This window comes from Trachinotus anak, unplaced genomic scaffold (assembly GCF_046630095.1).
Source record: "Trachinotus anak isolate AG129_WGS33_773 ecotype Australia unplaced genomic scaffold, CSIRO_AGI_Tana_v1 ptg000012l, whole genome shotgun sequence".
Taxonomy (NCBI): domain Eukaryota; kingdom Metazoa; phylum Chordata; class Actinopteri; order Carangiformes; family Carangidae; genus Trachinotus; species Trachinotus anak.
In genome coordinates, this window is record NW_027273863.1 from 9088270 (window position 1) to 9112566 (window position 24297).

Here is a 24297-nt window from a genome sequence, read left to right on the forward strand (position 1 = left end):
AGACTTTTTTCTTTTCCTCAGTTTTTAACAGTGCATCTCCTCAAAGAATCAAAAGAAAGTATCTCCCGGTATTAGAACAACCACATAAACTGATTGTAGTCAGCTTGAGAATAATAGTCGGTGTGCTGTCAGTGTTTTTGAAGGTACTGTTTCTCTTTTGTGTGACACAGAGCACATCTGTTCCTGCTGAAGACTACAAAATCTCATCTTTGGGAACTAGAGGGAAATAAGTTAAATCGCTTGAAAACATCTAATCTTAAAGCTCATATTTCATCTTAATGTATTAAATGACTACATGATGAACCCACAGAGAATCACATAAATGCAGCTCTCCTTAGCTCGGTGTCTGTGGGGCGATTTTGGCATCTTGCAGCTCATTGTTTTGGTTCTACAGCTACACCTCTCATTTTGGCCACAGCTGGCAGCTGCTAGCAGCCAAAAAGCTCTAAAATCCCACAAAGTTAGCACCCACCTGGTGATCATAGCAAAACGTTCAAGACTTCTTTACTTTCAAGTGAAAAGGAAGACATTGTTACTCCGCGTCAGCTGGATGGGTCCTGAGAAAAAAATGATTTGCTAACATGTTCGCCATGTCAGCTTTTAATGTTTATACCTGATGTGAACCTTCAGGAAAAACATTGTGAGGTATTATTTATTACCAGTTTCAAAATGTGCTAATTTGAATGACAGAGGCCTGGCAGCATTAGCAGATAACACACCATGCTTTGATTAAATCCTGATTGGAGCATGCAAGAGTGTAACATCATCTTTTTCAGACAAATACTGAAATCACTAAAATAACCAAAACTGTTAGAGCTTTGGCAGAAATGTCAGATCACATCACTCAGAGTGAGAAACGGCTTATCAGGGTCTTCAGTTTACATGTTCAACATTATGCATCAGGCTGACAGAAACCAAACGTTCCTCCCATCGTCCTGCAGTGGAAACAGTTTTTAATGGGCCAACATCCTGCCAGTGAAATGGTTTATGTAGAAACTGTCAATAGGGAGAGTCAACAGAGACACTGTTTCTAGAAGGACATGATGCTGTTGATTTTTTTATCTTTTTTTTTTTTTTTTAATGGAAAGAGCACCAAAAGAAAGTGTCACTTAACCCCCACTGAATGCAGGCAGAGCCATCAGATACCACCACGGTAAGAGAGTAAGAAATTATATGATATATGATTTCAATTATATTCCAGGAGCAGAAGGCAGAAGGTATAAAAATTAATCTATCAAACTTCTGTACACAATCCATAGATAATGGACCAAAGCAGGCACAATTACCAGTCTAATTCTGATACAAATACTTTTCTGTATGAGTATGTGTTTTCCGTATCGAGATCTTTGGCCATATTCCCACAGTTTCTTTTCCCATGCTGTATGTCTGTGTTAATCAATGTTGGGCTGTCCTCTTTTCCAGTTTTCCACATGACCCATGCACTCCCCTTTTAAGCCCACGGAGCTGATCGAGCCGACATTCACAAGACATCTGCACACTTGACCACAGACCAGATACAGGCCTGATCTACCTGCCTCCAGTATGGACCTGAGATTCCTGTTTATAGCCTCAGCTCTCATTCTGGGGGCCACACTCACCATCTCACTGGCGGACAGCACAGCACAGTGCAAAATCAAATGGTAATGTAGTTTTGGGTTTTTTTTTTTTTTTTAAGTGTTTGTGCACAGTCGGCACTGGTATGGAAGCTTTCAGTGATTTGTGTATTTTCCTGACATGAAAAACAATTGTATCTGATTTTTGATATTAATGCTGCAACTAGTGTTCTTGCTGTTAATGTTCAGAGAGCAGAGGCGACATTGTGTAATCAGATAGGCATAGATAATGCTTTATAATACTGTTTGGATTCCATAAAATCCTCTGCTGTCACGGTGCAACAGGGTCAAAAGCAAAGTGGACAAGGTACTTTATGATTTCAAATTTCTGTGTGGTGAAATTTCTCATGCTTGTTATCTTGGATATGGGCTCACAAGACTCACATTAGTCATACAGTGCAGAAAGTTTTGATGATTAACAGAATCTAAAGCAGTTGTCAATTTTCTGATGCGCACAGTTAATCTTTTATGAATCAGATATGTCTCATGAATACAATATGAGCCTCAAGCTGAACATTACATGAACAAATCTAACACTTACTGCTCTGCTCTGATCTGCAGGTTGTTTGGCATCTTGTGCAGTGATGTCCAGGAGAGGCTCGTGGACCAAATCAAGGCCTGGCAGATCAGGCAAAGCTGTCTGTATGCAGGGGAGAGGTGCTCGTACGAGGTCAGAAACATCTCAGTTAACTAATGTATTGTTGAATTTCAATAAATAATTAATTAGGAGTCTGCAAACAGGTCATTGCTGTAAAAGTGTTCACATATTCCGCATTAATTTAAATGAGAATCAGGATGTAGGGAATGAGCAAACGGTTGTAAACATGTTAGAAATGTTATGAATATAGATGGATCATAATGCCCATAAGTAGAGGCTGGTGTATAAACACATAATGAATGGCATAATAGTAAAACACAGTTGTGATAATATAAAATATGTCTTCATAGGAGAAGTTACAATTGTTGACAAACACTGTACATTATTAAACCCTTAACATTTGCTCACAACTACTTTATAGTGTGTTACAAAGCATTCATTAAATGCTTGTATAGTGATTTTAAATGTTCAATGGGGTTTTAAGTGTTGCCATATAATTGATGTGATTTTTTCCCCCTAGGTTTTCCATAGGTCATGCACCGTAGTGTTCATATGCATAAAACACTGCTCACTGGTTGTTATTGTTATTGCTATTAATTATTTTTCCATGTTGATATTTAAATTACTGATGTGTTTGTGGTCTCACTGCAGCCTTGACACAGGATCAGGTCTGTTATGATTCATGATAACTTCAGCTTAGTGCTGAACTGCAACTCGCAACAGCTGTTACTACTCACAAGAGGCCAATGAGAATGCATGCATATACGTGCTGCATAATGTCCTTGTTTCCTTTATTCACAAAGTGAGCCTTACATGTGCAGTATGCAGTGCTCCTGTCAGCCTTGCCTGAATTTGAAATGTGCTGCAGCTTGTTTCATCAGTTCCTTACGTGATCCAAGCCACGCACACGTCTCCCACAACAAAGAAAGTGAACAACCTTCAGTTTCTTCTAGAGCAGTCCACCATCTGCAAAGTGACTGTGAGTACGATTTATTTACACCTGGACAATGATGTAGCTGCAGCAGACCCTGAAGTGTGTCTTCTATTTAAACCAACCTTATCTTATTTCTCCAGCTCTGCTGCTCCCAACCTTTGGTCAGGATCAAAGGACTTAATCTAATTCAAGTGCATACCACATTTCATCTCTGCTTCTATTTATAAACTCAAAGAAAATATCAAACACCTCAATCAAATGTTGAAACAAGCAGACAGGAAATGTGGGTGATGCTGTGAAATGTGATTTTTATGACTTTAAAGCTTCTTAAAGGAAAACTAAAGAGGAAAATCTGTTGGTTTATCAGCTTTGATCCCTGACATTCCTCTTTCACATACTGTTTCCCTTTTGGTGCTGCATGAATAATCAGCATCTCCTGGTGTTTCTAATATGCAGGGTGAGGCGGTGTCTGAGTTTTCCAAAGATCCAGCTGACAACAGCACAAACTTCTGCAGCCTCCAGAACCTGATGGATGGTAAATGTTCTCTCTGTTTGGATCATGATATTTGTGATTTAATATACATTTTAGCAATGGTAGCAGCCAGGGCTGACAGTGTGTGTGTGCTTTTCTCTGTTCAGGGAGTGACCTGATCAATGCTGAGGGATACAAACAGTTCAGCAACAAGTGGATCTGTCCTGGGTTTGATGCTGTAAACTGCACCTTAGGATGAGAGTAGATCCTCCTGGCACGTGTGTGAACCATGCTTTTTTTTTCTTTTCTCTGTAGCTCCTACGTGCATAATTTAGATTTTTGTGAATAATTTGCTTTTTAACAGCATTATAGTTGCAAACCAGTTGCCAGGAACAAAAGGTTTGTTTTACATAAATTAAACAGAAAAAAAAGAGTAATTTAGTGAACCACTGCTGCACAGAAATTTAACCCAAATAGTATTTTTGATATTTTATGGCTGATGTGTTTTTATGTTAAATGAATTAACTAACACAGCTTTTTGTCATACGCTTTAAGATGAATGCTAAACAACAAGTTAAAAACCAAGTAGACTGAAATCATAAGAGCATGACGTGTGATTGACTCTCCTGTATGAGCCTATGAGTAGAGTCCATGACCCTGTACTGACAATAATACTTTATTATTTTATTTATCCATAATTTGTCATCAAGTCCAGTTGACTGACAATACATAATAATTACTATAATTCTGAGGTATTTGTTCACTACCAGTAAAAAAAAACTGGTACTCAGAACTAAGGTGAGGGAGTGTGGCCAAGAAAAAACACAAATATGATGTGAAACATTTTTGCAGTTTAATCATAATACAAAATGATAAAGGGACAAAGTTTGTCCATAACAGATACTTCCTTTCACAATAAACTACATGTGCAAAAATAACCTTCGGTGTGCATTTGGTAGCTTTGATATGTGAAAAAAAACTATTAATAAAGATACAATCTGTTCTGAATGCACAGAGAGGTCAAGTACTTGGAACCAGAGCTGCTTCTTGTACACTGACATGATGGAGAAGTTGTGTTTCATCATTTAAATGTTGTCAGCTCAGAGTTTGATTGGTTTCCTTTCAATAAGAGCTGGTGCTGAAGGACATACATTTTACTACACACTTCAGTTTATTATTATTATTATGTGACAGGTAAAACAGAGACACACAAGCCTGTCATGCGAAGCATCCGAAAGGTGTCGCAGTTTAGCACGTGTTGGACTAGACAATGACCAAACAGCTCCGCCCTGTGGAGAAGCTGCTGCTCACTAAAAGCGCATCATCAAGCTGGTGAGTGAGTTTCCCACCAGTTTGCACAAAGTATTTTGCTGTCATGACAACTTGGTGCAAACGTAGCTTGACTCAAGGCTGCCAGCAGACACAAAACAAGAGACTGCTCAGTTCAGTCAGATATCACTGTTAAATCACTCAAGGTGATTATAATGTCACCCATTTGAAGTGAAACAGAGGCCTAATTATCAATTTAAAAAAATCCCTGGATAAAGTGGAAGATTTAACATACTCCTGCTAATTAAAAGCTTAAAAGCAAAATGTAATCGTCTCACAATTCACACAAAAATAAAACGTAAGCTTATATTACACATTTTTTTCATGGTTTTATTAAATCCATATAGAAAATATTCCTGGATCTCTGTAGAAAAGTAAATCGCATTTTCAGAAGAAAGCAACAGTTTGCAGCCTCTCAAGTGCCTGCGCCTTTGAGGTGAGTCATTTGAGACGTCGGGCCTTTTTTAACTTGACCTGACAGAAGTAATTCCTCACAAACGTTGTGAGTGTACGCTTTGCTGCGCTGTCCATGCTAGGCCTTGTTTTTCAGGGCTGAGGCCTCAGGCAGGAGGCAGCCCAGCGAGGGACAGAGTCTGTCTGCTGTTCACTTCGTCTTAGTGCCTCCCTGTGTTTCTGTCTCCACGTCAAATTCAGTCAGGCAGCAGTAGAGCAGCGTTTGCGTGTACCTGGTGGTGAAGGCTGGAGGAGGAAAGGAAGGAAGGTGTGGGAGGGATGTAAAAAGACAGAGAGAGAGGAGGGGTCAGTCACGACTGTCACTGATAATCCATGATGATTAATGCTGTATTTTGAAAGTGATATAGAGTCATGTGGGGCAGCCCGTGCAAAGGATTTATCTCAAATCTTGAAATGAACATCGGTGTCTTCCTTTTATCACTTCCTCTCCACATGTTTGAAATGGCTAACCCTACACAAGACAATATTTAACTGGCAATCATATCTTGAAATAAAATTGAAACACAAATTCTACTGCTCTGAAATATTTCATTTTCTGTACGTGGACATTTGAGTCCAAAGCTTACCGTTTAATTTGCGTATGAATTTGGGCCTTTTCTCCTCAGGCAGGTAAACAGCCACATAATAGACTGGCACCCCAGAGAGAGAAATGCCAATTCCTATGAGAGAGTTGATGGTGTCTCCGTACAGGGGGACGATGACTAAGAACAGGCTGCACAGACAGTAGATGAAGGGGAAGAACAGGGTCAGCTGTGGAGAGAAGAAGACACACATCTCTAGTTAGTTTGTTAAATCTCAACTACAGTAACTGGCTGAATGTGGTTAGTGACTTTCTACTGTGTGACGCACCTTGACAGGCCTGTGTCTGTCGGGCTGAGTGATGCGCAGGTAGATGAGGCCGGCCACAGACAGACCCACATAGAGCCAGTAACTGAAGCTGAAGTAGTTGATGAGCTGGAACACGTCCTCCACACACAGAAAGATCAGGCCCATTAACCCCTGCAGACAGAACACATACCAACCCATGATATGGCCATTGTCTGTTCATTGAAGTGGCATGTACGTTAATGCACTTGAGGAATCTGATGCTCATTTGTATTTAAGAGTGAGGGAAACGCTGCTCACATTGAACAGCAGTGCAGGTATAGGTGTGTAGCGCTCCAGGTGGATCAGACTCAGACTGTTAGGGAGGTGGCCCTCTCTGGCTCCAACGAAAAACAACCTGCATGATCAATAAAGATGTAAAGTTACCATCAAAATACTTATCATGATTTGGGCCGAAAGTCTCCCCGTTCGGTGTGTTGTGATTACCGTGAGGCAGCAATGATAGAAGCATTGAGTCCTCCGTAGCAGGACATGGCCACCGAAACCGGGATGATCCAGCTGAACGGCCCCAGGACTGCATTCCCAAATGTCTGTGGGATCAGGTTCACATGGTCTGTTAAGCTCTGGGTCAACAAAGCCTATAACTACCTCAGAGCATTGTATCATCAAGAAGTCACTGACAATTCACTGCAAGCTGTTTCCGCTTTAATTGCTGCAGCCTTGTTTTCTTCTCAGAGGGCAAAACATCTCAGGTCAACCATTTCTAAGCAGAACGGGGCTATATTTAGCAGCAGAGTGAAACGTCTCTCTCAGGTGACTGTTGGGCCCAATCTCAGTATCCACTCTCACGGACTCACAGACTTTGAGGTGCATTCCGGGTAAATCCATGAGGGTTCAGGGCTGACCTGCTGTAAAATCATCAAGTGCATGAGGGCTCTCTCGCAGATATTTTGAGCCCTCTGTGTACACTTTCCTTTAGCCTGAGGGAGTTACCCACAGGTCATGGTGTTGTGATGTTAAACGCTGGGTTATCATGGGGTAAGCACTGACAAATGATAAGCAACTGCCATAAAATGGAGAAGAGAAGATAGAAGAAGAACAGTTAACAAACACGCATGAAGGGAACAAATGCTGTCCATCTCATCTGTAAGATTTTGAGCCCAATACTCAATCACTCATCAGGTGACATCAGTAAAGTCTGTGAGGGTTCAGGGCTCGGGCCTTAGGGGGACATTGGTATAGGGTCTTTGTGTCTTACCACAGCAACGGCATCACTGGCCAGCAGAGACGGGATATCCAGAACCACGTAGTACGCCACATTTGTCAGCAGGTAGATGATGGTCACTATGGGCATGGAAATGGCAATGGCCAGGGGCAGATTCCTAAAACAACAAGCACACAGTGTGATCAAATGACTCATAGAAATCTAGTAGTAAACAAATTACAGCAGGTTGATGTGATGCCAAACAGATTTATGTTACTCGAGTTGCAGTTCACACCTTTGCAATTTTCCATTCTAGTTTACAGATTTTACAGCCAGCTGGGACCTTGTTGATTACATTGTAATTCCAGCTCATGTGATTTTATGTCTGGACTCATTCTGTCAAGTTTGTCTAAACACGACAAACAATAAACTAGAATTACCGCCTCGTGGTAGATCTGTTCCTGAGTTATGGTGTTGAATATCAGCCAGAAAAGTGTTTTTGCAGAACATTATGATGTCACAGCAAAGTTGACCTTTGACCTTTTGGTTATGAAATGTCATCACTTCATTTTATCCTAGTAGACATTTGTGTCACATTTTATGTAACATCTTGAGGGAATTTCTTCATATTTGGTACATACATTAACTTCACTGTTACCTCACAAGACACATTTTTGGCCTCTTGAATATGATATCTCAGGAGCATGGTCAAAGGTCAAAGGTCAAGGTCATGGGGACCTCACGTTCTTGTGTATGTGATATATCAGGAATGCCTGGAGGGCATATCTTTAATTTGTCACAAACATTTATTGGGACTTAAGAATGGACTGATGAGACTTTGGTGGTCAAAGGTCAAAGGCCACTGTGACCTCACAAAACATGTTTTTGGCCATAGCTCAAGAATTGAACTACAAAAATGAACTACAACTGGACTGGTTGGCAGAGCATACGACCATGAGCCGGAAATTCTAGTTTTAGCCAAGTGGAAACCCACTGTGACGTCATCCATTGGTGGTGAACAAAAATACACATCCTGTTGTATAGAAGACGATGTGAAACTAGAGAGTGAGACCATAAACTCATTAGGAAAACGTTTACTTAGGTAATAAATCAAATCAGAAGTAGAGCCATTTTCCCATAGACTTCAATACAATCAGTCTACAATCAGATAGAATGCAGGTTTAAGGCACTTCTGCATTGGCTTCAGTTTTCAGACCCGGAGTCTACTTCAAGTTTAATGCACAGTCTATGGTTTTAGCTCTGTTTTTTGGTCTCCACTCACTAACTGAAGAAATATGTCTGGCTCTCAGGCTGCTAAATGTACCACTACATGTTTTTTTAGAACAACTGCCTTTTGTGTCTAGAAACAAGTTTGACAAGAGCGTTACTGTTTTGGTAAACCAAACCAGTAAAGCTGTGGACTAAAAAAAACAAAACAATGAGCTGAAAGATGCTTAAAAGTCCCTGTAGAGCTGATGGGTATTGCAATTGAGTCACTTGATAATTCTCTGTGGCGTCATCACCATGAGCAACACTTTTTATATATAAAGAAGCGATTTGAATCGTCATCATTAACATGAAAGTATTGATTGTAACAGCTTAAAATAAAGTGTAAACAAAACCATTTGTCATTTAAAGAGTTATAGCTTCTCAATTGAGTTTTATGTTTTAGCACAATTTCCAGTGGCTCATTTCCAGCATCTGTATTACCTTATTCAAACTATTCAGAGGCACTGTCAGAAACAAACTGCGAGCAGATGTGGTCAGACACCAAAAACAGGAAGTAAAAGTAAGTCTTTTTATGTGAACATATCAAAAGTGTCCACATAAGGCTCAAGTACATATGTATGTGTATGTTCCTTTTAGTATGTCTGCTTGCATTACCTCTCTGGATTCTGAATCTCCTCTGTGACAAAATTAAGTGTATCCCAACCAGAGTAGGAAAACAGAGCTGAGTAGAGGGCCAAAGCGATGGCTCCAGGATCTGTAGAGGAGCCCTCAAATGGACTTTCAAAGCTTTTTGTTTCTCCTACACAGATGGAGAAGTCAGAGTTTAAAATACATGCCATTTCATCCTGTTTCCTTTTATGTGTTCTGATTTTTATTTGAGCTTACCAGTAGATAATTTCAGGATTCCTACAATGATGATGAGGCAGAGAGCCATGAGTTTGGCGTACGTGAAGATGTCCTGGACTAAAGTCCCCCACTTCACATAGGCACAGTTGATAAAAATGAGCATACCTGGATAAAGCAGATGAATAAGTAGATGAATGAATCTTCCCCTGCATGAGTAAAACGTCAACTTTCAACTACAGCTTCTGGTACAGCTTCTGCTTTCTTGTTAGGTTGTGTTTGCACAGCAGACAAAGAAGAAGCATTTGGGCAATAATGATAAACCATATTAGATCATTGACCATTTTCTCTGCATCGTGTGCGCCTCATTCAGTATGTGGGTACAGTAGAGGTTCATTACTCATAGCAGTGCTGCTCTCTCACCTAAATACCATTTCTGCTAACTACATTCTTCACAGCACAAAGCCAGGCTGTAAACCACTGTGGTATTTCTACAGGACTTCTGGTCCAACTATAGCCGGTCCCAGTCCCACGTAGGGTGACTGGGTTTGGTACTGGGATAATGAAAATCATGTTGTTCTACTCTGACAAATACATTAATGTCACTGCTTCAAAATAAAAGCCCCCCTATGTTTCACCAGTTGAAAGATATAATGTGAACTAGCAGCAGAAGGAAATGTTGGGTTTGCATTAGCAATAATTTAATCCAATTACAAACAGTATATAAAATATGTGTATGATTCCACTTTGGTATGTTAGGTGGTTTAAATCCAGTGCAGGAAATGATGGACCCTGCCACTAGCAATGACTATTAGTGGCAATTACTGAATGTAAATACATTGAATGGCTATTGTTAAAAGCCCAATAACTTTAAAGGTCCCATATTGTGTAAAGTAAGATTTCCATGTCTTTTTGATTATAAAGCATGTATAGGTGCTGTAGTAATACTGTGAAAGTATCAAAGCCTCGGTCCACAGAGAAATGCACACAGCCTTTTTTCAGAAACTGATCCTGAAAACAAGCCGTCAGGACTTCTGCAACTTTGTGATGACACAACAAAGCAATCATTCAGCCATTCCCCAAGTTGAAACAATGGCACTGATGTGTTTCACCTACATTCTCAAACAGAGACTACTTTTTTTTCTCTCTCTCTCTTTTGCCATGGGGACATTGCAACCTGTTTTTCTGGATAATGAATTAAATGCTAAACTTTGTTCATCTCATACACTCACACAGACACAGGAGTTTTCCTTACAGAGGCAGGCTGCAGCAATGAGGCGGACTGAATTGTACGGCGGCTGGCAGGTTGGGTACAGAGCCTCCACCAGGTAGTTGGCAAAGGTCAGTGAAATCACAGCCTGACTGGCTGGCTCAATCAGCAGGATGGACGTCCACAGGCGGATGAAAGCCAGGAAGCCGCCAAATGACTCCAGGATGTAGGCATAGCTGGCTCCAGACTTTGTGATGGTGGTGCCAAGCTCTGCATAGCACAAAGCCCCAAACACTGAGAAGATTCCTCCGAGAGCCCAAATCAGCAACGCCAGCCCGTAAGAGGCACTGTGCATGAGTACCCCTTTTGGTGAGACAAAGATCCCAGAGCCAATCATATTGCCCACGATGAGGCAGATTCCATTTATGAGAGAGATCTCTCTCTTCATCTGCATTTTCTCCTCTTTCCCTCCATTTGGGGCCTTTAAGTCCTCGTCAGACGGAGCCCGTGATCTGGGACATATTGTCTGTGACATGACCCCCATTGTCTGCCTTAGATCCTCCATTGATCTTGCAGTACTGTTGTTGAGATGATGCAGAAAGAATTACAGGGGATATTTTTTATTTTATTTAACAGTTAAAACAATTAATGTGACTTGATTCTTCTACTTTAAACTACAACTACACAACTCCAGGCTGAAACATAAAAGCTGAACACCACCCTGTCAATGTTGAGTAAAGAAAAGGTCACACATACCCCAAAGGATCACTAACAGAAATATTTTTCTTCATGGCTCCAGACATTAATTAAACCCACAGTTGCAATAATTCATAAAATAAAGGGCAAATATGTAAAAAGAAGAGAAGAAAGTGAATTTACCTTATGTCTTTGAAAATCTAACAGTGTGTTTGTTCGTCTGAACATGTAGTGTCTCTCAGGTCAGTGCTGCTCCTCTGAACCAGGCAGTGAGACATTGGTGAGATCATATCTGAGGTACAGGACAGTCAGTGTTGCAATCCCTGTAGCCCAGCACAACCACAACGGGTGTTTTTCCAGCAGCAGACGAGCCGAACTCTCGTGTTCCCCTCTGTGCTATTTTCAGAGACAAGCAGACCTCGTCCCTGCCCCCAGGGTGCCTTCATCAGCAAAGACAGAGGGAACCGAGCTGCTTCTGGGTCAACAGAAGACCAGTCAGCCTGTAGATTGTTCAGTCATTAAAGAACATTTAAAGCACTGTGATTAGCCCAAAACCTGCTTCTCTATCAGTCCCTTGTACAGGTTGCAATACACTTACATGGATTATGAGTCAGTGGGCCCCAGACATTTAAAAGGCACCCTTCTACATAGGAGCAGGACACCCAGTCTTTGTGGGAATTTTACATCTTTGTGTTATTTTGCATCTTTTTATAATCATTTTGAGCCTTTTTGTGGTCATTTTACGTCGCCTTATATTTGTTTTGCATCTCGTTGGAGTTGTTTTGTGTCTCTTTTTAGTCATTTTGCATCTTTTGTCATTTTGTGATGTTGCTTCTCTTTGAGGTCGCTTTGTGTCTCATTGTTTTGCTTTTCTTTGTGGTTGTATTGCATCTTTTTGAGGTTGCTTCGTGTCTTTGTGGTCATTTTGCATCTCTGTATTTGTTTTGCATCTTGTTGAGGTTGCCTGTTGTCATCTTGCAGGTCGTTCTGCATCTCCTTGAAGTTGTTTTATGTCTTCGTGGTCCCTTTGCATCTTTTTGAGGTTGTTTGCATCTCGTTCAGTGACATCTTGTCCCAGATAGGCCCGTTCAGTATTCCACTTTTATATATAGGCCCTCTAGGTGGCATCCCAATCAGCAGCTTAATATAGATGATAACATTATATATAAATATTGCCCCTTGATTAATGCTACACAAAAAGAAATAAAGAATAAAGAAGACGAAAGCAGGCAGAAGTAAAAACAGAGTACCAATTTTAATGATGAGTTTGATACAGTATATGAAAAATCCTAGTTTTTGTTGAAACCACAGCTACACATCAACTGAACTTTATGTAACACTAAATATTACCGATAAACTGACACTGATAATGACATAGGGACTAAATTTTGTCCCAAATTACGGGCCAAGTATTTTGCACAAGGCAAATCTATGAATATCAAATCAACACTTTAAAAAACACACACACAAAGCATAGATTTTTACAACTGATCACGGATGAAAATACATATAAAAAGATGAAACCATCATCTACCGTACAAAATATGTTAAAACATATTTAGGCTATTAAATTCATAGCATATTTACTCAACTTGGCTTGATATGTGTGTAAAAGGCTTTTGCATGTTACTATAGTTGAGACTAAAAGCAGAATGTGAGGCACAGTTATCAAAGACAAGGCAATACAAGTCCAACATCATGGAAGCATATCGACCTTGTTGCCCTTCCTGTTGTCATTTAAATGATGCTGTGTAATATTTTTTGTAAGAATGACCTGCTGTGACTCCTTTCCCACTGTGTTTTTCAGAGTCACTGAACTGCAGTTTACTTTGGACTTAATGACAGGGAACCTGTGTATCCACACAATGCGTAATGATGAAGTGCATTCATGTAGAGAAATGGGAACAAAACAACGGTTATTCTGTGATGAATTTATGGATATACAGTAAATACCACAGCTACAATACTGTAATTTAAGCACCTATTTGATAAAGTGAAAACAGTTATGAAGACAGTAAGGCTCTTCATGGGAAACTATACACATACACACTAGAGCTGAAACGATTAGTTGATCGACAGAAAATAAATCTGCAACCATTTTAACAATTATTTGATAAAATAATTTCAAAGCATGATTCCAGCTCCTTAAATGTAAATATTTGTTTTGTTTCTTAGTCTGTGACAATAAATTGAATCCCTTTGAATTTTGGACTGTTGTTCAGACAAAATCAAAGATGTCACCTTGAGCTCTGGGAAACAGTGAACTGCATTTTTTTAACCATTGTCAGATACATAAGAAACCAAATGAGAAAATAATCGTCCAATTACGCGACAATGAAAAATATCATTAGTTGCAGCCCTATTACATGCGCACACACAAACAAATACACAGATGAGTTCAGGAGGATTGAAAGTAAGAACCGTGTCATGGAAAGAGAAATAATTTGTTTCCTAACTACAATGTATTTTGGTACAAAGAATACACATTATGTGTTAGACATACGAATGAAGTAAGAGTAAACTCTGGGGCTGACAAACAGGTTTTTACTCTCATTTATACAGATAAACTGGTGCTACTGTTTTCATGTGAGTATGTGTATACTCAGATTAATGCCTTACAGACAGAATAATATTTTAACACGTTACTGTCATTTTCAACAAATTAGGCAGCACAGATAGAGTAAAAAAAGTTGCACAAGTAAAGAGTAATAAACCGAGCAGCATGACGGCTTAGACAGCACTGTACAGTGCTACAAGAAAAGCAGGTTTGATTTTCTGTCTCATGTATTGCACTTGTCTCAAAAATGTGACACGTATTTTTCAATCTTAGCTCAGAGCGCATGGAAGAACTGTAACTCTTGAAGTATCCAGATAAGTCTGAAGTGTCTAAGGTCACTACTGAGAAAACCAAAAGAAATCGAAGGACAGATCACTTTAGTCTACTTTGACATGCAGACACACGCACACATCCTTCTCATTCTGGGTGTTATATTACAATCTCAACTTCCTCTTTACTCCAGGTCCCAGCGACTCTCTTTAGCTGAGCAGTAAGAAGAGGGGGAGGAAAAAATGCCCAGGCAGGGACAAAAACTTTCCACGCAGTCACATGACCACAGTGTACCAAAATCACAGCTCATTCCAACATTTCAGTTAAGTTGCATGATGCTGTTATTATATTTCTATGTTTCACAACTCTTGATTATGCATTTTTTTCACTGATTCATCAATGGTTCTGTGCTTCAAAGACAGACACTCTTTGTTTCTTTGAGTGCCACACACTCCCTCACTTTGTAAGGAAAGTTAACCCATGACTACATGATAGTTCAAGAAATAATACATTTTATTTATGCTGCAGGTTTACCAGCCTGTTAACAGTCCTCCTGTCACTTACTCAGATCAAGTGAGTCTATTGAGGATGTCTGCATTCTACAAATAAGGCTGCACACACTCTACCCACATCCACACCCACAAAAACACAGACACACACAGAAAAACACTAGTCTACATAACTAATGGTAACTGAGTTCCGAAGGCAAAAAGCATAACATACCAAATGAGTGAAAGCCTGGAATACATCCACTCAGACTATAAATAAATCACTTAATTTAATCCATAACATTGTTAAATAAAATCACTGATTCAGTCAAACTCTTTTGATTCTGATAATACAGAATCTAATCCGTTCCAAACAGATGAGTGAATATTAACTTTCAAGCCAGTTCAGCTTTGTACCTGTGACTGGTTTTCCTCACTCCTTTTTTCAGGGAAAGACTGACAGGAACCATGGTGACCATCTTGATGACAGTGGAACCATTAAGAGTTAACTGTAGTGTAACATTGGCACAGACTGTAATCTGGATAGTCTCCATTGCTTGGCTGTGACTGCTGCTACATATTCCTGGGGATATTGTAGGACATGGACAGTGGAGGTGCGCTGGGGACAATGACTGTGGTTGGGGAGCTGATCTCGGCCGGGTACGGCTGAAGACCCATCTGCTTGTTGTCATGCAGCTTGCGGACAACAATGCGGCAGAAGTCTTCGCTGTGTCGGTGACAGTTGTCCAGGAGCTGGCGGACCTTGGCGGTGCGCGTGGGCTGGTTCACCACAAGTTCGTAATCCTCTCGCATCAGCATGGAGCGGGCCAGCAGGGCGTCCAAGCTCTGGTTCAAACAGGCCTCTGTCATCTGGAGGACGATCTCCTCACGCCGTGTTGCGATCCACTGGGCGATGGGGCCTTGTGAGGGTGGGGCCTCCTGCAATGGAGGAGCGTAATCTGCTGCGAGGGAAGAGAGAGCAGTGTGACTCAGATTTTTTAGGTAAAATATGGTAAAACTATAAAAAACATTTCATTTGTAAAAATATGTCATATTGTTATTATCACCTGTGTTATCAGTTATGTCAAGTATTTATACAGCCCGAATTCTCAAATTTGCCTAAAAGGGCTTTACAATCTGTACAACATATGACAACCTCTATCCTTACAGCCTCGGTTTAGTTAAGAAAAAACACTTCAACAGGGGACAAAATACAAAAACATTACAATAAGGAGAAGCAGGATTACAACATTAGGTAGATTGCAAAAATATATGAAGAATTATAGACCCAGGAAGACATCAAGCAACTCGTGTCATCAAAACAGATGTGGGCCACATGACCTCCCCTCTACCACGGACTACCCATACACACACAAGGCAAGACATTATACTTTAACTGCTTGTACCTTGTTGCTGAGGATGCGGCTTAAGGGTGAGGTTGTCCAGTCGAGTCTCACACTCGGTAGCCAGCAGGCCAGATTTGATAGGAATATTCAAATCATTTAGGGGCCTGGCACTCTGGTAGCCGTTGAGATTATTTGAGATTTGGCTGTGGTCCTTCAGAGACTCTGGAGGCTCCAGAGTATTAGGTATGAATGACAATGGAAGGCTACCTACATGAAAAAGAGCAGAGCAAGAGGTGTGATATACCCAGGTGGCAAATGAAGCTCATACTGTCTACAGATTTTATATTAAATGTTACATCTGATCTCTTATAATCCTATCAATAGAAAACCATGTCTTTATATGTTGTACATTAGTAGACACACTCAAACATTGATGCTCCAACTCACAGCAGCATAACCACTCAATAAATGATGCCAAGACACATATGCCCGTCTCGTTGTCATTACCTTTAGATAGTGCGGCATTACTACTGGTGAGAGGGCCTGGTAGAGATATGTCTGTGTCCTGGGATGAACAAGAGCCAGAGCCTGAGCCTGAGCTCTCCTGTGGTAGAACAGACAGTAATGCTTTATTTCCACACACATATATACAGCAGTAAACAAATAATACCAAAAACAGACAAAGCTTAAATGTAAAAGTTACTTCCCAAGTATCACTGCTTAATTTTAGACTTTTATTTGATATTTCCACAGACATGTCAGTTAGAGACATCCGTTCAGCAGCTGATTGCATGTACTCCTCAGAGCTTTAATTGGCCAGTGTAAGCTGAATGTAAGTGAAGATAAGTGGTTACTCACCACCCAGGGGCTGGGCCTGTTCTTTAGTGTGTCCAGTGATCCCTTCTCACTCCCCTTCTCACACGCTGGCTGAGCTGAACAACAGCCGGATCTCTGCATCAACTGTGGAGTGAGGAAGAGGAGGTGGATGATAAAGAAGAACAGGAAAATGAATCACAGTGACTGGAAAAATTTGTGGGCAACAACAAAAATTCAATAAGCTGGAATCAGAGCCAATATATGTATATGCAGCTGACCCAAGTAAGATGCCTTATTTACTAACCCTTATATACAAGAAAACACTGAAAATTTATGTCCACACATGAACATGTACTTTTCATTTACAAAATGACCCTAACATTATCATGCAGCAGAAGTGTTTTTATGTATCTGACAACAGAATTAAATGTTCACTTCACTACTTCTTACATTTTCCCCTCGTGGAAATTTTGCTGCCTTATCAAAAGGTCCTAGTTTATTCCTGAATATAAAAGCCATACAATTAAAACAACTTGTTGTGTTCTTGTTTTGTTGCAGTTAAAGCAAGAGGGGATATTGTAATGAGTTCTTCATTTACTCCTCAGTATTCAGTTTTCTGCAGCGAGAGGATTTGGAGTTATTCTATTGTCATCCAACTGTGAACAAACAGTGAGCCCCACAAACAAAATTCAAAACCCAAGTTAAGAATTTGCTAGTAAGCCCTAGATAATTGACAGGTCTTTTACATATAGTCATCCTGATATACTAGACACTAGACAATTTATTTATGTTTTCCAGCACAAATAAATGTTCGTTTCCATTAGTAATTCATATAAGAATTGTAAAAAATAAGAAAATAAGCCTGTACTTTCAACTATGATCTAAAAATCTCTCCTGCTCTCTCTCTAAACAGCCCAGACACATGGCGGCTCACCCTGAGCCTGCTTCTGTTTGAGGTTTTTTCCTGTTAAAAGGGAGTTTTTCCTTATCACTGTTGCCAAGTGCTTGCTCATGTGGGAATGTTAGGTCACTGTAAATAGTTTTATAAAGACTACGGTCTAAACCTGCTGAGTATATAAGTACCCTGAGAGACGTCTGGCTCTATCAAATAAAATTGACTTGACCTGACTAACACTGCAATTAATATTTCCTTTTCCCCTCAACTAGATAACCAGATAACCACAGCTACCTACTGGGCACTTATCCAACTTGAACTTCCATGCAGTCATTTTCCTGAAAGAACTGTTTAACTGGGAACAGTGGTCAATGTGTAAACAGAACAAAACTGAAGAGAGGAAGGATATGTTAAAGGGAAACTATGAAGTACAATTTTTGACCACAGTACTATTTGAACTGTCACAGATTACATACAGTTTAACCTTTATGTCGGCTTCTGTGTGTGAAGACATCAGATATCCAGCTTCAGTTTGCTGTTGTTTGTATGTTTCTGAACAGGGAGATTCCTTTACCCATCTACACAATCACACCAGTATTACCCAACACCACTGAGACACGACAAAAACAGGTCTTTAGATTATGTAATAATAATATTTTAACAGTCATGTGTCTTGGGAACATGTGTGTTGTTTTTCCTGTAGCAAAGTTCTGCTTTACACTCAGGAGTTAGACATGTTTACTTCTCAGACCTGCCCTGTACAATTAAAATCCCCCAGAGGTGGGAACTAAAATGCTGAAGGCTGTTAAATAAATTGTTCAGTGATAGGAAACACCTACAGAAGATGATTTCCTGCCAAAATCAAAATGACAGCCTTTTTCCTAACTGTACGTTATCAATGCCCCCATTCTGTTTGTCATCGTCAAAGGTTTCCATATCCATCATCCTCACCACAGTGAATCAGAACTGTGGGAACTGATAATCTCAGGGTTTGAGGTGCCGACCATGAACCATAACATCCCCAGTCTAAGTCCAGCCAGTGACCTTTGTTGCATGTCGTTCCCCGACTCTCTCTACCCTTATTTCCTGTCGTTTCTAGACCATCTGCTCACTACTAAAGGCATACAATATCTGAAAAAAATCAAAAACTTGGAAAAGCCTTTGACTGACCTTTGATCTCTTGATCTGCAGCACGGCCTCCATGAAGTCTATTTCATCAAAGTTTCTCACCATGGGCTCCAGCTCAATCAAACACTCTGAAACAGCAGTAAAACACAACAAGTCAACAATGCAGGACAAAACTATCTTTAACTAATATTAAATTCTTTCAAGTCATGTAGTTGTATCAGTTTGGACAACAGCTCAGAAACTTGCCAGTGTTCACTGTTGATTGTAATGCCAGTTATGCACATTCAGTCTTGTGTTTGGGCCACTCTCGGGCACAGATGGCAGAAAGTTGCATAGTCATCACAACATTATGAAAAACAACTATAATTTCATAAATCTGCTCAAGTTTGATAATCAAAATGGTTTGATAATTTCAGTCATAAAAAGCAGTCTGCTTCAACATGTTCACTTTGAATCACTGCTGGTAGAGAAATTCATTCGTGGTGTTTCAGTGAAGACAGAAAAAATTCCAACGTGACAGGAAGCTGATACTTAGTCACCACTGCTGCTTCGTTAGGGTAAAATTTAGCATGTGAAGAATTTGCCTGTTACTCAACATTACAAGTCATCCGAAACTGTGAAAAAGGTCACACTGATACAAAAAAGTGCACAGTCTTTTGAGTAGGTGGAATTTGTAATCTTCTGCCAGAAATGGGTCCCTGCAGTGAAGTTATTGGTGCGAGCTTACGGAGGAAGGAGGGTCTTTCATCAGGGTTACTGGTCCAGCCGCAGGTCATTAAACTGATGAGGGTCCCTCTGCTGGGGATTTCAGCGGGCAGGCTGTCCAGGCTCGTATCAGGACGAATACCACGCAGCACGCTGAACATAATCTGCATGGGGTTTGTCACCTCTGACCGACCACACACACACACACACACACACACACACACACACACACACACACACACACACACACACACACACACACACACATTTTAATTTAGTCTGGTAACACCATGACAACTCACTCAAAGAGCAAGCACACTGAATGAAAGAGTGACAAGTCAAATATATATATTTACAAAAAAAAACAAACAAACAGGACTGTGATTTAATAAAAAAAATATGTGTTACCTTCAAATGGTACCTGCCTGGACAGCACCTCCCACATAATGATGGCATAGCTGTAATGTAAACATCAAGAAGAGAGAAGACAAATAAGACTTGTGTCATCCTTTCCACTGGTATTCCCCTTAGAGCTCAGGGACTTTACAACAAGCTACACATAGAGGCTGCTTTCAGGAAGAGTGACGATTTATTGGCCTGTTGTAGCAATTCAGATCTATTGCTCTAAAGCTTAATAGACCAGAGAGATTCACAATCAGTGATAAAAGAAAGAGGGTTATACTTCTTTACTTCCTCTGTAATAGTCACTGTTTCCATTCTCTGGCACATTCCTGAAATCAGACCATTACTGGCTGATTGAGCCTGACATGATCGACAGATTTAGTCTTTGGCACAAATCCCTGCATAGTGTTCTGTTTTGGTATGCCAGCAATCCAAACCCTCTTTGATACATTGCCTCACGCTGCTGGGCAGGAAAACTTCATTTCCCCGTATTGCTGACTGCTTTTGTCAAACATTTACTTTATCAGAGTTTTTAAGTAGTAAAATAAAGGAATCAAGAATTCACAAACTCTGCCCAGTAGTTTGACCTCTGACCATTTGAACATCACATACATAACATACATAACATGTATTTTGATCTAAGCCATACCCACATGAAGAAAGAATGTACTAACTGTTCTAATTACAAGTTACTGTGATTTATTGTCTCACCTGTACATATCATGTTTCACATCGGCACGGCGGCTCTTGGATGGTTCGTACTCCTCAGGGGGCATGTAGATCACTGTGCCGCCCATCTCTGTGGGCTTGGACCCTGAGCCTTTACTAACAGACAGCTGCCGCCACTTTGAAAGGCCAAAGTCTGCAATCTGGACAGAACAACAGCAGAGCGTTATCACTACTTGAGAGATCACTACCTATTTTAAACACTTTTCTTTGATCAACTTCTAATTTTAATTGATGAAAGACAACTGACTGGGACTCCAATAACCTGAGCTATGTTGTGTGGGAATTTTCCTCTTTATATAATGGCAGCTACTATGTGATGCTTTGTATCTTTGAATATTCGCACAACATGCTTTCTGAAGCAGCAACTTTTCTAAAAGCTTGAGTGTGGACATCAGTTATTCAAATAAATAATATGGGCTGCAACTAACAATCATTTTCATAATTAATTAATTTGACGATTATTTTCTCATTTAATCCTTAATCATTTTGTGTAAGAATGTAAAAAGAAAATGTGGAAAAATGTCCCTTATAATGTCCCAGTTTCCAGGGGTACATCTTCAGACTACTTTTTTTTATCTGAACAACTGCTCAAATCCATGGGATATACAGCTTACTGCCAAGTATGATGAAAACAGCAGCACATGCTCATATCTGAGAGCCTTAAACCAGAGAACTCTTGGAATTTTTTTTCTTTTACTCAAATGAATACCAAAATAATTTTCTGTCAATCAACTAATCAGTTAATTGAGTAATTCATTCAGCTCTAATAATAAAGTTAAAAAAAATCCAAAAGCAGTTTAAAGAAAAGTTCTACAACAGAATCGTAAAACTTCCAAGTGGTACACATCACACATACAGCTCATACCATACCCCACACACCTTAACATGAAATTCCCCATCCAGCAGTATGTTCTGTGTCTTTAGATCATGATGCAAGAGCGGGGGGTTCATATTGTGAAGGAAGTTAACCCCAAGTGCAATTTCATAAAGAATCCTCAGTCGCAAAGGCCAGGCGAGAACAGGGTACATGTCCTTCTGTGAGAAGAGACAACAGAGCAGGTATAAAAAATATATACACAAAAAGTATCAATAAAACATGTGTTAAGGGTGGTGTGGAGAGAGAGGGTGTGGAATACTGCACAAAGTGGTGCAAGAGCTCAAAATGAAGGGAGAAAAAATTGCTACACTTAGAGAAGAGGGAATTTCCCCAAACTATGTTGGACTGCTCTCTTCACTTTCCTTCCTCTTCTGCTTTCAAAATGTCATCAGAAACTAGGACTACTTCCAACTTCCACTTTTGCTTGCTGTGTCACAGACAGGAAAGATATGTCATACACGAACATGTTGAGTGATGTACATTAAGTGCAAAACCAAGAACTGTAGTTGTTTCTCACTGTTCAGTACTGTATATGACTGCAACATGTGACTGAATACAAAACAAATAACACTTCTTGTTTCTGGTCAGTTACATATTAGTTCTCATGTCCTGAGTGAAAGAGGAAGCCAATGTATATGTACCTTATACATAACTACTCATTATGCCTCATTATGCTACTTGTTGACATATAGCTACCTCATGGAGCAACAGGTCCAGAGAGCCATTGCTCATGAACTCTGTGACTATGCAGAAGAACTCTGGCTCATTGCAGATGCCAAAGATCTGGATGATGTAGTTGAATCTGGCTTTGTGGAGCACCTCTGCCTCCTTCAGCAGGCAGTTTCTCTCTCTGAAACACAGCCAGTGATACAGAGTCAATATACCCTCTCAGAGTGATAAAAACACCAAGACACTGATGACATTTGTATGCAAGCAATGGTCTATATTCAAATATATTCCAGTCAGTATGAGCAGGTTCCTCTGAATTATACATTTGGATAATAGAAATTTGTAGATTAATAAAAATAATGAATCATATCACCACACTTGATCCTGTTGGAATAACCCATCAATAACTGTCATCTCATCATTACTCAAGGGAATAAAAGGTCATTGTACTCAAAATGTTTCTTAAGAATGAACAAAGATTAGCTTTGAATGTTTAGCTTGCAACAACTTTCTCTTAAACTACAACTTCAGGAGGTCAGACTGCTTATGTCATCTAGAAACAAACCCTGAAGCTGGTTCAAAGAGAAAGCTATGAAACACCCATTAGAGCCTAACCAATAGATCACCAAGTCAATATATCAGCCAATATTTACTTATTAATGAAACACTGGTATCATCATATGTGTTAGCCAATAAGTAACAAGAAATTAAAGTACAGAAACACCTAGATACATCTGAGGTAATCTAGAAACAGTCTCCATTACATAGTGTGTCCCTCTCTGATGTATTTAACTGTGTGTATATGTATGGTTTGTTTTTTATCATTTTGTGCAGCTCAGGTTTAAAAGTGTGGATCTGAGCAAGTTTTTCATCCACCTTAGCTGCAGGAATGCAGAAAGGTTATAACATCTCTAGTCAAGCCCCGCAGCAGCTTTACAGACAGAGCAGTGAAACAATTTGATTCAAACTGACATTTGATCAAGCCTTGATGCTCTGATCCGCATCTTACAATTTTCTGTGTCTGTACAGTGGATGCTGATTGTTCTCTATAATTTTACCGGAAGAGCATAATGTTTCCATTTCTGTTTAAGAGCATATCATCTTTAAATTTAGAGGAGTTAAATTTCCTTCTCAACAGAAGATGATGGTCACGGTACCTTTCACCGAAAGGTGAGTCGAACTTCAGGCACTTGATGGCCACTGTGGTCCTCCAGTCGGAGTGCTGCGCCTTAAACACGGTGCCGAAGCCCCCTCGGCTCAGGTAGTACAGGTCTGTCAGCTTTTGGTAGGGTATCACCGGTAAGGTGCTGGTCAGACTGCCCATGTTCACACAGCCCATAGCCGCACACGGCTCCATGGCAGTTTGTAAACCTTTTACTGGAAGTCTCTGATGATTTATCATCCACTAGGTCAGCTAATGAAAGCGGAACTGCCTCTTTAGGTATACGCAATGAGGAAGAGCTCTCTCATCAACACGCCTGCCATAATGTCGCTGAGCGCTAACAGGCTAAGCTAACGTTAATGTGACGGAGGAGGAAGACGGCTGAGAGCGAGCAAACCACTAACGGTTCACACGTTTCCTGACCAAAATTGCCGTGCACCCAACGACCACAATTAAATGTCTGCGCCTTCACACTCCCCTTTACTCATGACCCGCTGCCTGGACTTCCTGTAACCAGCTGTCAGAGTCCCTGTGAACAGGCGACAACAACAGTGCGCCGCGATGCCCCGCTGTCACTTAAGGCAGGTGGGTTTGTTGTTGCTAATGACGACACGCTTCCGGGTTTCCGCCAGATGCGTTCACGATCCTAGTTTTAACAGTTTCAGATAGCTCACCTGAATTTTATTTTATTGTGGGGCAGGTCTTCCAAACAGCCCTCTGAGCACGCACAGATTCTGAATGCAGAGGCGAATTATAGAGAGAAACTAAGGCAAGTCCGAAAATGATGAGGGGGAGATTATGAGTTGTTTACATCTTCTTTTAAAT

The 24297-nt window shown here is 40.3% G+C and overlaps 3 protein-coding genes across 4 annotated transcripts in view; 1 reads left to right on the top strand and 2 right to left on the bottom strand.

The window, feature by feature from the left end:
- LOC139629263 (uncharacterized) overlaps positions 1 to 4629 on the top strand; it is a 35172-nt gene extending 30543 nt beyond the window's left edge. The window contains exons 2-6 of the mRNA XM_071491793.1: positions 1423 to 1640; positions 2175 to 2283; positions 3080 to 3190; positions 3602 to 3680; positions 3785 to 4629. Of these exons, the coding sequence (XP_071347894.1) occupies positions 1543 to 1640; positions 2175 to 2283; positions 3080 to 3190; positions 3602 to 3680; positions 3785 to 3876 (489 nt within the window). The 5' untranslated portion in view covers positions 1423 to 1542 and the 3' untranslated portion in view covers positions 3877 to 4629. The remainder of the gene's footprint in view (positions 1 to 1422; positions 1641 to 2174; positions 2284 to 3079; positions 3191 to 3601; positions 3681 to 3784) is intronic.
- LOC139629258 (Y+L amino acid transporter 2) lies at positions 4449 to 11760 on the bottom strand. Its single transcript, XM_071491786.1, has 10 exons — positions 11612 to 11760; positions 10778 to 11310; positions 9565 to 9690; positions 9334 to 9478; positions 7504 to 7627; positions 6732 to 6835; positions 6546 to 6642; positions 6270 to 6419; positions 5987 to 6170; positions 4449 to 5645 (listed from the first exon to the last, which is right to left on the bottom strand). Exons 2-10 carry the CDS (start codon positions 11295 to 11297, stop codon positions 5551 to 5553), a joined length of 1545 nt encoding a protein of 514 aa, XP_071347887.1. The 5' UTR covers positions 11298 to 11310; positions 11612 to 11760; the 3' UTR covers positions 4449 to 5550.
- Positions 11761 to 12664: 904 nt separating this feature from the next.
- On the bottom strand, positions 12665 to 24050 carry LOC139628908 (receptor-interacting serine/threonine-protein kinase 2-like). Of its 2 annotated transcripts, none has more exons than XM_071491075.1 (11): positions 23468 to 24050; positions 22338 to 22491; positions 21644 to 21799; positions 20747 to 20904; positions 20042 to 20091; positions 19656 to 19817; positions 18971 to 19056; positions 16948 to 17049; positions 16597 to 16693; positions 16150 to 16356; positions 12665 to 15702 (listed from the first exon to the last, which is right to left on the bottom strand). In XM_071491075.1, exons 1-11 carry the CDS (start codon positions 23710 to 23712, stop codon positions 15317 to 15319), a joined length of 1803 nt encoding a protein of 600 aa, XP_071347176.1. In that variant the 5' UTR covers positions 23713 to 24050; the 3' UTR covers positions 12665 to 15316. The 2 variants fall into 2 exon arrangements, with proteins under 2 accessions (XP_071347176.1, XP_071347177.1); XM_071491076.1 differs by having other exon boundaries at positions 12665 to 15705.
- Positions 24051 to 24297: the final 247 nt, after the last annotated feature.

What these genes read in the sequence shown, in the direction of transcription:
- LOC139629258 (XM_071491786.1), bottom strand. Translation starts at nt 11,297, where the DNA reads ATGGAGGATCTAAGGCAGACAATGGGGGTCATGTCACAGACAATATGT. An exon ending in CATTGCTGCAGCCTGCCTCT is followed by an intron (nt 9,691 to 10,777) that starts GTAAGGAAAACT and finishes TGCTTTATCCAG; the next exon opens with GTATGCTCATTTTTATCAAC. An exon ending in ATTCATACGCAAATTAAACG is followed by an intron (nt 5,646 to 5,986) that starts GTAAGCTTTGGA and finishes TTCCTCCTCCAG; the next exon opens with CCTTCACCACCAGGTACACG.
- LOC139628908 (XM_071491076.1), bottom strand. Translation starts at nt 23,712, where the DNA reads ATGATAAATCATCAGAGACTTCCAGTAAAAGGTTTACAAACTGCCATG. An exon ending in ATGGGGAATTTCATGTTAAG is followed by an intron (nt 20,905 to 21,643) that starts GTGTGTGGGGTA and finishes TGTTCTGTCCAG; the next exon opens with ATTGCAGACTTTGGCCTTTC. An exon ending in GCCGCATCCTCAGCAACAAG is followed by an intron (nt 15,706 to 16,149) that starts GTACAAGCAGTT and finishes CTTCCCTCGCAG; the next exon opens with CAGATTACGCTCCTCCATTG.